This window comes from Polyodon spathula, chromosome 20 (genome assembly GCF_017654505.1).
Source record: "Polyodon spathula isolate WHYD16114869_AA chromosome 20, ASM1765450v1, whole genome shotgun sequence".
Classification (NCBI taxonomy): domain Eukaryota; kingdom Metazoa; phylum Chordata; class Actinopteri; order Acipenseriformes; family Polyodontidae; genus Polyodon; species Polyodon spathula.
The window spans coordinates 20,877,874-20,892,300 of NC_054553.1; the positions used below are offsets into that span (position 1 = coordinate 20,877,874).

Sequence of the window (14,427 nt, forward strand, 5' to 3'; positions counted from 1 at the left end):
GTGTAAATTAGGAAGTGTGACTATAGCATCAGTGTTTAACTTTACTAAGTGAAATCTGTCCTCATTACAGCATAGTGAAAAGTTTACCATTAAAAGAAATTCAGTGTAATGACACTAAGTGTGCCAGAAATGCTTCAGTAGAGTTCTCATACATTTCTGTGGTGTTGGTGTCCACAGTAAATTCAATGCCAAACATTTCCACTTGGAGTTTGAAGATGTTTGTTATTTAATTTATTAAGCATCTTTTCGTGTCATACAATTCGGCTCTGTTGAGTGTGTTGTTCTCGGTGTTACTATAAATACTCACTGTAATGTGGTTGAAAGTGTTTGTGAATTCACTCTTTACTGTCAAGATATCCTTGACATTAAGATACTTCTGTCCTTGCTTGTCTTTGTGACGCTAGTCAAGGACAGCAGATTTCACAAGAGGAGATGCAGAGGTTATTAAATACTGTTACTGTGTGACAGGAAACATAGTAACACAGGTCTTCAGTTTCATCAACTGGAATGCTGGTCCAGACTATTTTCTGTGGAACATTTCTGGACAGTGATTAATAAAATTTATGAATTGCGTTTCGAATCAATAAAAGAAAAATAAATCAACAACATTGGTTAATTTTAAAATGCTGTAATTTGCAACTTGAATTAAGAACTCACCAATGAATGGAGTAAACATCCAATCATATGTTAGTAATGGTAGTTTTTTACATTACCCAAACTGGTATCTTGCGTATAAATTTTATTTTGCGGGTTGTACCATGACAGTCGCAAGGTAGTACGATACCAATCGGGAATACTGTTGCGTGCTCTGAATGGTACGATTCAGGCTTCTCAAAACAAAGACACAAGTTCTACATGTTTAGATGGAAATTGTTTTGTGGATACTGATTCATTGCAGCCTGCAGACACCATCCACAAACCCAAGCGAGGAAACCAGTGCACAGGAAAGCATTAGTCTCCTCAGCCAAGGGGGTACTGCAGCTTGCTGAGCTATTCAACTTTATCAAATGATTCATTTAATGTGGATTTTTAAATTCTGTATTTTTTTCTGTTTGCTTTCTGTCGTTTTTTTCTTTATTGTAAGTCACGTTTTTTTTTTTAAATCCTAAATTGCATGTTAAGTGGAAAAAGTTTAATCAACAACCCTATAATTAATGATTTCAACAACAAACAAAAAAAACTACAACTTTGCAGTCTTCCAGACTTTATTTTCCTTTGGACTTGGATGAAGCCTATTTTTACTATAATAAGCACTTCTGTGTCCTGTGCTTGTTCTTTACTTCCTTCCTGCGCACCAGGTATTAGGACCCCCTTGACTCTCACACTTGCGTTCCTTGCTTCACGGTCATGATCAGTGGCCCTCATTTAAATCAAATTGTAAAAAACTACAGCCTAATAATGTGAGGCTTGTGAGAATGAAGATGAGCCACTGTATTCAGATTGTAATAACTGGAAAGCAGGCATGTTTATATATTTAAAAAAAAAAACCACAAAAAAACCCCATAATCATTGGAAAACTACAGAAAAAACTTTGTTTAGCATCTTGTATGAAATGCCTGATGCACTCATTCTAAGCAGTTTAAGACTATTCTAGAGTTTGATTCAGGAAAACTTTTTCTATGTTTTCATAAAAAAACAAATCTCTACTCATCTGTGCTTTATGAATGAGCACCGTGCAGTCATCAGTGAGGGTACAAATTAAAATAAGAAAAATAAATAAATTCAGATATTTACCAAAAAAAGCACAGTGTATTCTTAAAGATAGATTGGTAGAGAAACTGCTTTCAACTGCAGCACACTCCTCCGAACGGGGCTCCTTTGCCAGATATTAGAAGTCCTATTGGCTCCCACAAAACAAGGCTATTTGATGACAGGCCTTAAAAAGGCCTCAAAGACATGGAACTGAAGAGATGATACTGACAGTCCTATCCAGACTGTTCGGACAGTGGTGTCCAACTGCCCCCCCCCCCCCCCCCCCCCCCCCCCCCCCCCCCCCCCCCCCCCCGCCTCCCCCCCCCCCCCCCCCCCCCCCCCCCCACCCCCCCCCCCCCCCCCCCGCCGCCTCGCTTGCAGGTAGGAGGAGGAGGAGGAGGAGGAGGAGGAGGAGGAGGAGGAGGATGCACCCTGTCTTGAATTTGAAAATAACAATCAGGGCCTGAGTCGCAGCTTGCCAGGGCTGGACAATGAGCCCTGCCCTGAGGCCTGCAACGCTGGTGAGTGGCAATCTGTTGAACATGGACTTTCTATAAACCTTCGAGAGCGGATGGATGTACTGGGGGCCACACACATGAAATATTTCCACATGGCCAAAAACATTGGCTATACTACAGGCTATATATGTACTGGGGGCGGCAGGGTTTGGCGGAGCATTCATATATAGTCCAAACATTTAATATTCTATATTATACGTCTATATATCTATACGAGTACCAATACTTGTTTGTTTTCAGACAAGTACGCTCAACGAAAATACTTCTACAGATTTTTCATTTCCGCAACAAAAATTGCATTATTTTAGAGTGATTTTAGAATCAGTATAAACTAGCGGGCACAGAGATTGTTTATTGACTTAGCCGAGGAACAGTTTGGGGTCTGTGGGAATAGGTTGATTCGAAAACTTGAAACATTGACATACTTCAATAGATGTTCTGAATTGATTTATTATTATAAAATTGTAATTTCCTGATGGATCAGTTTGGCCATTATGCAGTACAGTCAGCATTCGGATATACAACACACAGATACATGTCATTCACATTTTACCGTTCTTGTATTAAGAAACAAATCAATTTCCCATTATTTATATATATATATATATATATATATATATATATATATATATATATATATATATATATATATATATAACAAATTAGTGCACTTAACCATCACACGCGATTTCCGATTCCATCACCAGTTTTCAGACACAAATCCCATCGTTTCAATTTTACAATTTATTTGATTATACATCACAGCTTGCGTTTTGTTTTTCTTGCATGTGTAAATCGGTCTGTCTTTATTGTGCAGTTACACACCTGACGGGAATGGAATGCAGCAACAACAAAGCAAACGAGACCAGCTGCTGTAATGTAAAACAGTTAATCATTAAACAGTTCTCGATACTGTGATGTGTTTCTTTTAATTTTTTTTTTAATTTTTTTTTTTTCTTAAATCTGTGATCTTTAGTTGCTTTTGTGCATTTTCAATTGCAAGTGACATTAAGGCCTTATCGAGCACTATGTTCTGCAATTTTGAATACTGACTTTGGATTCTGTTTTAATTCTGGAAACAGGTGGTATTATTTTTTAATTTTTTGCTAAATTGCAATTGCCTTTTACGTTTTTACGCAGTTCTGTGTATGGATAACATTTTGATTTCATTTGGCGTTAATGGGGAATTTTACGTACTGCTACAATAAGTACCGGATTTAAAAGTATGTACCGTATTACAGTTTATATGTCCTCAGTAGTTTAATGTTATTGAAGCTGACACCCTGGGATCCTTCAAGAAGCTGCTTGATGAGATTCTGGGATCAATAAGCTACTAACAACCAAACGAGCAAGATGGGCCGAATGGCCTCCTCTCGTTTGTAAACTTTCTTATGTTCTTATGTCTCTTTTTGGCAAGTGCTATTTTCAGAATCCTATCGTTCTGAATTAAAATACTACTTCTGTTGAATATATAGTACTGTATCAACAAAACCAACTACAGTACATCTAAATGGAAGTCTACTTACTTTAAAACAGTCCTTTCAGCTATGTATTTTTTGTGTTCCCTGAAAAACGGACAAGGATCAGAACGGACCAAAATGACATAATCAGATATGTGTCACACTCTTCTAACCATTACTGAAGTCAAAATTTGATAGGGTCGGATAAGTGAGTGCTGACCGTATAAAAGTTCTTATGTGATCGCCGATATTTTTTGTAAAGTTAAGGTTTCGTTTTAATAATTGTATTTGCCATTTTATTTTTTTAGGAGTGTGACCACATTGAGCCCAATTACTCTTTGATACGTTTTTTTTAAAAAGTAAGGTTTTTAACCCTAAAACAAGTACAAAAATAAAATCACAAAACCCAAACCTTAATCAGATAATATTCAGTGGCACTTTAAAATAAACTTTTCTATAAGATTTACCCGAGACTCTGTCAATGTCCCTTGGGTTATAATGCAATATGATCTAACACTTGATTCTTACACTGAGTGGGATTTGTGATACTGTGGTTCATTTAAATCGTCAACAGATACACAGCAGTAGACTAGGAGCTTGTCTATAAAAAATCCCATAGGGGGCAACACTAGCCTCTCACATGGTCAACAGGTCTATTTTTTGATGATCTGAAAAGTTTAAAATTTTGTAGGGCAATGCAATATATACCGTTTTTAAAAGTTGGCTACTAAACAACATCTTTTAAGATAGTTGGACTTCAAATATGTAAATGATTAAACCAGACAATTAACCATCATGTGGGAGTTGGGCGAAAGTCCAATTTTTCTAGAACACTGTTTGATTCATACCTTATTTACATTATACTTTTTTGTCTAGTCCCTGAAAACAGCAGCATGTATAAATTTCAAATCTGTGTCTCCATCCAAGTGTGAAGTTCATGTTCAGTGTCTGCCAGCTCCTGTCTGCTTCGCTAAGCCTTCACTTTTCATTCCTGCCACTCTTACCTGTGCCTGTGTCTCTGCTTCCCGGGTGGGGGAGTTTTAGCCCCGGAGAGCTTCATAAACACCACTCTGAACACAGAAAGGAATAAGTAGGCTTCTGCGAAGAAACCTGCAATGATGGATGGGCTAGACAGTGCAGTGAATCCCTGGCCTGTTGTTTCTTTTTAGGGTCTAGGTTAAAATGGTGCTGCTTAGGTGACAAGTATAATGAATGGTCTCAAAATGTCTTTAAAAAGCAACACACAATTTGGTGCAGTTACTGTTGGAGTCCCAGGCTGAATAGAAGTGCTGAGGTGCTCTCCAGCTTGCAGTGCTGGGAGGGGAAGCTATCTTGGGGCCTGGCTGTAGTCCATGCCATTTGCCCCTTACCTTTCAAGAGCGCCAAAAACAAAATGCTGAGAAGTACCACAAGAATCCTCTCCAAATGTTGATATTTAATAAAACTTGTACTTCACCCACCAGTAACCGCAACCAAGCGGACGTGTCTTTTAGAAGGCACGCTGGCCTTTGAGTTGCTCTTTAAGACGGTGTACCCAGACATCTAGCTCTGGGGTCTAAGGTTTCCATGATAGACATACCCCCTGTCTCTCACCCCGGGAGACTCTCACTTCATATCCATCATCAAAGTTCTATTTCTTGCCAGTCTGTTTGTCATGGTTTTGTCCAGCAGGTTATTCCTGTGCACTATAAATGTGTCTTTTGTTCTCTCTCTCTCTCTCTCTCTCTTTCCCTCCCTCCCTCCCTCTCTCTTCTGCTATCCATTGTTGCGGACAGCTTTGGCATCTGACTCTTGCCCAGTCAACATTGAGGAATAGGTATGGTACCATAGGCATTAAGAATCACTGTACCAAAAAGAGTGTTTGGAAGTTATTAATACTATATATGACTACTGCTGCTTCTACTATACCACGGAATCATAGAAAGGCTTGGTATGATTTTTTTATTGTCACCACTAAAGGGACTAATGATTTGGCCTAATGGAAGATCTTCAGATCCACAATCCTACATATCTGAATTTCTCTACCTGGTCAATGGTCTCTTGCCACTATACTAAATTCCAGTGCAAATTAGTCTAATTTTACTTTTGCTAAATCTTGAGCCTAGTCAAGTGGAATGCACATTAATTTATCAGCCAGTATATATTTATTTATAGCACTCCTATGGCTACATTTACATGAGTTTTTTATGCTTTGTCCGAATTGTTTTTTTCATTGAGACTCACTGCACTGCTAATACATTCTATTGCGCTAAGCATACTGCGTATCATTTAAAAAAAACTTTTGAGAAGCTGATATTCACAAAATATTTTAAGATGGAAGTAAACTTTGATCTAAATGTCTACTCGGATGAGTATACTAGAGGAATTTCAAAAGACAAATTAACAAAACAGCATCGTCTGAAGAATGCACTGCTCTGCACCCAGCTTGCCTGTCGGAAGGTATAAGCTCTCTACTGGCTCCCATCTGACTTACCATTCAGTAGCTTGATCTACTGTGTGCGATGGAAGGATAACAAACTCGTCCAAAGGCTTGTTTGTTGTCTCTGCATCCACTGGTGACATAGACATTGTATGTTTTTCAAGAGTTACTCTGATATAAAAAAAAAAAAAAAGGGGTGTTGTGAATTTGGCAGCCCTGTGCCTCTCTCAAATAGAGACAGCCAGCTGTGGTGCTGCAGAATTTTATGCTAGTGTTTATGTGATGTTGTCTTGGTGAGCAGTAACTTTCACAGCACTGTCTCCCTGTGTAGAGCCCGGGTCCTGGGAGGAATACAGGTCTGGAGAAGGGTGCCTGCAGGCTTGCATCTCCGCGAACAATATCGACCTGGAGGAGGAGAGGGAGGGCCACCCACAGCCCCGACACTGCGGACCCCTGGCTGTCTGACACCAGCACCTAGAAACCCACCCGCTTCGCTGCACTCGCAAGATCCCAAGATATCACACCTTTCTAAATGCTGCTGACCCATGCAGGGTGGAACTTTCAGTTGTCCAGGCCTGGAAACTCCTGTTCAAGTCTTTGCTGTAATATTGGATATCTGGGTCTAAAATTTGGAGTGGGTTTGGACATTGTCTTTGTTGTCTTCTTTTTCCGCAACATGCTTTCCCCCCCTTTTTCTTTTTTTCCTCTACCCTTATAAAAACAATCCTGGCTGATATTCAAGACATCTACAGCTGTGTTTGTGGGGCTGCTCCCTGGAACCACTGTTTTGATGCAAGATAAATGCTAAAGGATTGAAAACCAGGGATGCTAGGTAGGGCGACCATATGCCTCCAGTTTCACTTTATGCTTTCAAACTCACATTGCCATGCATTCTGGCAAGTGCTTCCCTTAAAGAATAGAGAGGTACAGGATACCAGAATGCATCGAGATGGAGGTTAAAAAAACCTGAGTTGTCCCAAACTGTCCTGGTGAACATGGAGCCCCATCTGGTTACCATTTTGCCAGGTTTCCTTTTAAAATTTCTGATAAAAACTAAAAAATCAATTTGAAATCTGCAGTTAACTGGATATCTAAAAAATTAAATAGTGAAAACGCAATTTCTGGCTCATTCTGTAGCGTTTAATAATACGCAGAGGCCTAGACTGAAAGCTTTTTTTTTTCCTCTTCAGTTGCATCGTTTATTCTGAACTAAAAAAAAAAAAAACAGTTGTTTTAGAATTGCAATTTATTGTTTTGTTTTTCACAAAAGAAAATAGTTTTAATAATAAAAAGCAAAAGGCTTTGAGAATTTGCTTACAGTTTTCTTTCAGACTTCAAGCTAGTTTTGAAAGCAGCTGACAGACTAGCAGTTTGCCCTGCTTAGCGGATTCTGAGCATCCCTGGGAACGTTTTTCAAATCCTGCACCAGGATTATTATCACTGCCAAGTTTGGTGTGCTCTACCCTAGTTTTATAACCTTGATGAAGAGTATTGGCTCCTTTCCTTTTTTTTAATACCCCTTTTTCTGATGTTTTCAGTTCTTCTGAGGGGTTCTTATTACAATTGCACACATACTGTAAGGTGCTTTCACTTGAGCTCAGGAGCTGCTCTTCAGTTCTAGTTGTCATAGATGCATGTAATATTGGCTGGATTAAATGTCTATAGAAGAGCTATCACCATTTCATGATGTGTAACCTTTAAACTCTGGCAATGTGCTGTTTTGCACTGGTTACTAATATAAACACTTTGGCTTAAAAACGAAGAAACATTTATTGGAAACATCATAAAAAGGTAAGGGAACAGTAAAAAAAAAAAAAAAAAAAAAGTGATTTAAGTTATTGCCTCCAAGTACTCCTTTAATGGACTGCCTATGTTGAAGTAGTGACCATGTGGTTAGCAGCAGTGTATCCAACAGGCTTAAGCAGTGTTTATAAAGTTAATGGATTCAACAATGTAAAGGCACAGGACTGCAATGCAAGTCTTGATCTCATTGCCTCAACACAGCAATGTGACCTGGCAGTGCTGCTTGTCTTTCAACAGACAGCCTACGGAGCCCATTCATCTCTCTGGATAGTAGTCCACCCGACACACCACTCTCTCGTAACCCTTTAAGCTCTGTGTAGACCATACAAGACTGTCGGTACTGTGGGAGGTGTTTCCAGTAGAACACATTGAGTGTTACACTTGTCTTTGCTGCAATCCTGCCGACTTCAGTTACTTTGTAAAGTGTCCAGCGCCCTGAAATCCCGTTTTCACACATACTATAACTTACTCCTTATTGCAGTCCTTCCACACTACCCGGTGCTTTTTCTGGTTCTACTTTCTGTCTGTTAAATTTTGTTTTTTAAATCAGTAGTGAGTTGGTTCAGCTTCACTTTGCTAAAGCAATAAGTCTCCTATGATATTTAAGTGTATGTGCTTACCTGTCTAATGACAGTGCCTCCAACCAAGACTGAGAACACAAATATTTATCACCCAATTTTCTATAGTCATGCATGTGGGATTACCAGAATTGCTGATCAATCAGAAGCCTGTCACAGAGATTATGCATGATGAAACCTTATAGGAATTCCATACTCTATAGTCTCAGTCACTTGAGTAAAGCAACTCCACAATTGAAATAGTATATCAGAAAGTTGCATGTTGTGTTTTTTTTTTTTTTATGCATTCACATTTTGAAGCTGGAAAAGGCTCTGTATGCAAGGAGGAGAAGGTATGACCATACGGTTAGAGCTCGTGGTTGGAGTTTTGGACTCTAGTTGGTCTTAATTGTGACAGCTACATTCTTTAACACAGTCAGAAAGCAGTTAGAGTAGCCCCTTGTTGCACCTACACCTTTCATCCAGCTGGTGTTCCATTTAAAGTGAGGCAACTACTTCCTGTAAAAAGCATATATAGGAATGGGCAAAAGATGGTGTCCTTCTTTACTCCATTTTAGAAGGAATAATAAACAGGGATTTCAAATCTATTTTTCTTTTTCTATTTGAGTATGCAATCATTCTGTTATTTGCTTGTATTTTTTTTTTGTATGAATCAAATAATATCCTTCCTGGAACATAATCTGTTCTGTGCTGCCAGTCCATGTTCATGGTGCAAAAAAATGTTAAGAATGAGCCAGACAATAAATTTTATCCAGGAGCTAGGATTGAAGATCTGAATCATGGACTCATTTTAGAATTGTCACATAAACGTGAAAGAAACGTGTTTTTTGTTTTTTTTAAACATTGGTTATTAGTCTTTAAATATTAGATTTCTGGGTCCTACTCATAAAACTATGGACTGTTTGAGGAATGTTCTGCCAAGGACTGTTTTTAAGGTCTATTTTTTCAACTGTTAGAGTTAATTCTCATTTTTTGTTTAACCTAAAATCTCTTAAACATTCCTTAAAACAGCATTTAAAGGTTTACAAATTGAGCCATCTGTGTAAGCCAGCAAGAAACTGTGCTGGTTCCATATACCAGCTAGGAGAGTGTTCAGTAAGAAACCAGCTGGGATTCAGCAATACAGCCTCCTAGCTCCTGGTCTTGAACTCTAACCACTAGGCTCCAAAGTATAATTCCAGTAAAAACTTTTCCATTTTGTGGCCAAACAGTTCATCTCTGATCTAAAGATGTAGCAAATCTGCTTGAGTTATAATAATTTAAAACAGTTTATCTGTCTCCTCTGAGCAATGAAATGCTGGTGTTTCACCCCGTCTGTCTAAGAGCTTCTCATACCTGGTGGCATTACTCTTCTCATTAGCTACCTGCCGTGATTATCTGCAAAACCATTAGGTAAGATACATCTGTGGGCATTGGTGATCTGTGTGTGTGGCATCAATGTTTTAATCTTTATTGTTTGGTAATATAAACATATGAAACTATAAACAAACAAACAAAAAAAAAAGGTTGATGCACTACTAGTTAGTCTCACAAAAACACAGGGTGCATGTGTGAGGTCTTTAATAAAGTAGGGAGCACCGTAGTATAGCTGAGACCCGGTCCTGTCAATACCTCTGTAATGTTCTTGTGTACATTTGCACTAAGTTGTATCTCTTTTAAGGACAACTTTTATGGAATTCCGGTATATGAAATCAATAAATACAAACTTTTTAAAACTCATATCTGTTTCTCATTTCATTCAATGTGGTGGGCAACCTAATTACATCAAATCAACAGCACACTGAAATAACAGGTGAACTCAATATTCCTCTCAAGACCTTTCAAATGGCAGGATATGTGATTAGTGTTAGCAGTCTATTACAGGTAGATCAACACCCAGACAATCTACTATAAAGTATTCTATACAACACAAGCTTTGTTATACACTGCCTGACCACTTTATTAGGACCTGTACCTAATATTGGGTTTTGACACCATCAGGCATCATCTCTACAGGGTGTCTCAGCTAATAATATTTCATACAATGTGTGCAGGGGATTATGATGATATATGAATGCATTGTTCAGTTTCATCCCAAACATGCTCAAATGGATTACAGTGGCTGTGGATGATGCCTGTAGGAATGTTGGATTGGTTCATTATTGTCTTGACAGCCATCGTCATCAGGGTACAGCAGTGTTGGTTGAACTTGATCTGCGATAATGCTTAAGTAAGTTTTAAGTACAGCAGCTTTCTAGTGCTACAGGTATCAGAAAGGACCCTCAGATGTTTAATATACATGTTCGAAATGACTTCTCCTGGGATGTGTGTGTACTGCTGTAGAGCAGGTCCACCCCTATTGTGCTACCCTATGTATCCCATTAGGCTTATTAGCTGAAGCCTGCATTGCATCCTATAATATTGTTGCTTAGAAATAGGAAGTGATAGTCACGTGTTACCATACATGACCACCAGGGGTGTTCTACAGTACCTCTCTGAGTTTGTGAGATCCAAGATTTGGGAGTTCCTATTTAGATAACCAATGAAGCATCACAGCTAGGTATGCTTTTATGAGTTTGCAAATCCACCACTACTAATAAACATTTCAGCTTACTATTTTAGTGAGCTGCATTTCAGAAGTGAGGAGGGGAAGCATGTTAGCAATGCACTGTGCACCTGAAGCCCATAGGTGCAGCATTGTGTACTTACGCCTGTGCAACACTGATCTGCTTCCCCTCCTCACTTCTGAAATGCAGCCTTCAATTAATAACGAGGATGCTGTCCCACTAGGGCACAGGGACCTTGAAAAGTTACCTACTTTCTCTAAATGCAGACTGGATGGAGAATTTTAACCTAGTATTCCTGAAAAGATAAATATCCCACAAATACAGTAAATGTTTCCATATATATTTATAATACTAAGTGCTTTGAATAGCCCATTCTCTGGAATATTTTGACGGATATTTATTTAATTTTAATAGGTTGATTTTATATATATATATGTAATACAGTGCCTTGCAAAAGTATTCAGACCCCTGACCAATTCTCTCATATTACTGAATTACAAATGGTACATTGAAATTTTGTTCTGTTTGATATTTTATTTTTAAACACTGAAACTCAGAATCAATTATTGTAAGGTGACATTGGTTTTATGTTGGGAAATATTTTTAAGAAAAATAAAAAACTGAAATATGTTGCTTGCATAAGTATTCTGCTGAAGCTCCCAGTTTGCACCAATGAAAGAAATTGCCCTAACGAGGACACAATTACCTTACCATTGGCCCCCACCTGTGAACCATTAAAGTTGCTGTCACATTTTCTGGATAAAAACCCCACTGTTAAAGGCTCATTGGTAAGGCTGTGAATCTGAAGGAAAATTAAGACCAAAGAGCATTCTACAGAAGTTAGAGATAAAGGAATACAAATGCATAGATTAGGGAAAGGGTACAAAATAATACCCAAGTGTTTGGATATCCCAGTGAGCACAGCTGGATCAATAATCGGGAAGTGGAAGCTGCACCACACCACCCAGACACTGCCAAGAAAAGGCCGTCCCTCAAAACTCAATGCTCAAAGAAGGAGACTTGTGAGTGAAGCCACAGAGAGGGAAACTGTCACTTTGAAGGAGCTACAGAGTTCAGTGGCTGGGAGTGGAGTAATGGTGCACCGGTCAACCATATCAAGAGCTCTGCATAACGCTGGCCTGTATGGGAGGGTGGCAAGAAAGAAGCCGTTACTCAAAAAGTACCACCTGAAAGCACGTCTGGAGTTTGCCAGAAAGCATGAGAGTGACCCAGCTGCGATGTGGGAAATGGTTTTGTGGTCAGATGAGACCAAGATAGAGCTTTTTGGTCAAAACTCAAATCGCTATGTGTGGCACAAACTTAACATTGCCCATGCCTCAAGACACACCATCCCTACAGTGAAGTATGGTGGTGGCAGCATCATGCTGTGGGGATGCTTCTCATCAGCAGGGACTGGGCATCTTGTTACAATTGAAGGAAGAATGGATGGAGCAAAATACAGGAAAATACTGCAAGAGAATCTGCTTCAGTCCGCTAAAAAACTGAAGTTTGGGAGGAAATTCACCTTTCAGCAGGACAATGATCCCAAGCACAAGGCCAAAGCAACATTGGAGTTGCTCAAGAACAAAACGGTGAATGTCCTACAGTGGCCCAGTCAAAGTCCTGATCTCAATCCCATTGAGAATCTGTGGCACTATTTGAAAATTGAGGTCCACAAGCGTCATCCAACCAACCTGAACAACCTGGAGCAAATCTGCCAAGAAGAATGGGCCAAAATCACTCCGACACTGTGTGCAAAGCTGGTACATACTTACCCCAAAAGACTTAAAGCTGTTATTGCAGTGAAAGGTGGCTCTACCAAATATTAATGTGTGGGGGTTGAATACTTATGCAAGCAAGATATTTCAGTTTTTTATTTTTCTTAAAAATATTTCCCAACATAAAACCAATGTCACCTTACAATAATTGATTTTGAGTTTAAGTGTTTTAAAATAAAATATCGAACAGAACGAAATTTCAATGTACCATTTGTAATTCAGTAATATGAGAGAATTGGTCAGGGGTCTGAATACTTTTGCAAGGCACTGCATGTATGTGTGTGTATATATATATATATATATATATATATATATATATATATATATATATATATATATATCTTTTAATATCCATGTATTGCAAAGGACTGGGTCCGGTAATTTTTTTCAACACAACTGAACCTACAGTAATTCTATAGAACAATATTTACTTTTACAATAGGCTTAACTGTCTCAATTTTGGTACCCTTGTACAAATGTGCCTTTATATATAGTACTAACAGGAAGATACATATTGATACAGTACAGCCTTCTGCTAGTGTACTTAAAACCCATTGAATTGAATAATGCTTCTAAATATTAGCCAAAATAGTGTGGGTTTCCTTTCTGTTTCAGAACAAAAGATTCATTCACGAACACTTTAATCAACACAGACAGTCCGCTAATGTACAGATCTCGTTGTTCATGGGTTATTATTGTGAATGTATATTTTACCGCTTCATTTAATGTTGCCTACTGCACATCTGTGATTTCTGAAAAAAGCACTGTATTTTCAAGCCTTTCCATTTTCATTTTTAATCAAGCTGCTACTTACTGGATGCCCAGTTTGTAGAGTGAGTTTTGAACTAAAACAATGATATAGAAGATTTTTCAGCCTGTAGGCTTATTTAGAGAAAATAACCCAACATATCCAGGTACATTTATGAATTAAGGCCTAGTCCTTTTACTAAACTATGAAATATACAGTCCATATGTACACTAAAGGCGTGTATGTACCCTGGCAACGGTCTCCAAGACTGCTCTATACTGGCTAATGGACTGTAAGTGCGTTCCTGGGACACTGCCAGATTATTTTGTAACCCTACAGCAACTCACTTGGGTCAATATACAAGAAATCTTTGCAAATGGAATGAAGCGTTTGCTTTTAAAGTTCTTTGTTGTCAGAACATTTTAATCCGTGCCATTAAGGCACCACAGTTATTGATCCTTCTGGCTCTGTGGCTGCTTAAAACTTTATTGAAAGGGTTTTTTTTCAGTCATTTGGCTTAATATTTTCAAATCCAGATGTTTTACAATATTTAGTACAAACGTTGACTATTTAGTTACAACTGTATGAGATATATATATATATATATATATATATATATTTATATATATATATATATATAGCCGCATGAAATACTTTACGGGATGCATAGGGAGGAGGAAAAATCCCTGAACAAGAGGCCGTTTAAACGATAGGACTTGAGAGAACGGCAGGGTTAATTTGCTCTCCGTCAACTCTCTTGCAATCAGGGTAAAAAAAACTAAAGAAGTACTTTTATTACTTGCGATTTATTCAGTAAATTTTATGCTAGTCTTAGGGCTTATCCGCCGCCGTCGCTGACACACATGTGTGTGTGTGTGTGTGTGT

The 14,427-nt window shown here is 38.5% G+C and overlaps 1 protein-coding gene across 7 annotated transcripts in view; it reads left to right on the forward strand.

Annotated features, from left to right (window-relative positions):
• Positions 1–10,189, forward strand: part of LOC121295570 (E3 ubiquitin ligase RNF157-like) — a 46,885-nt gene extending 36,696 nt beyond the window's left edge. For 3 of the 7 annotated variants that reach the window (XM_041220355.1, XM_041220356.1, XM_041220358.1), the window contains exon 18: positions 6,421–10,189. In XM_041220355.1, the coding sequence (XP_041076289.1) occupies positions 6,421–6,554 (134 nt within the window). In that variant the 3' untranslated portion in view covers positions 6,555–10,189. Of the gene's footprint in view, positions 1–2,073; positions 2,214–3,027; positions 3,068–5,445; positions 5,487–6,420 lie in introns of those variants that run through there. The other 4 variants (XR_005946945.1, XR_005946944.1, XR_005946946.1 and 1 more) reach the window with 4 other exon arrangements.
• The last annotated feature ends 4,238 nt before the right edge of the window (positions 10,190–14,427 follow it).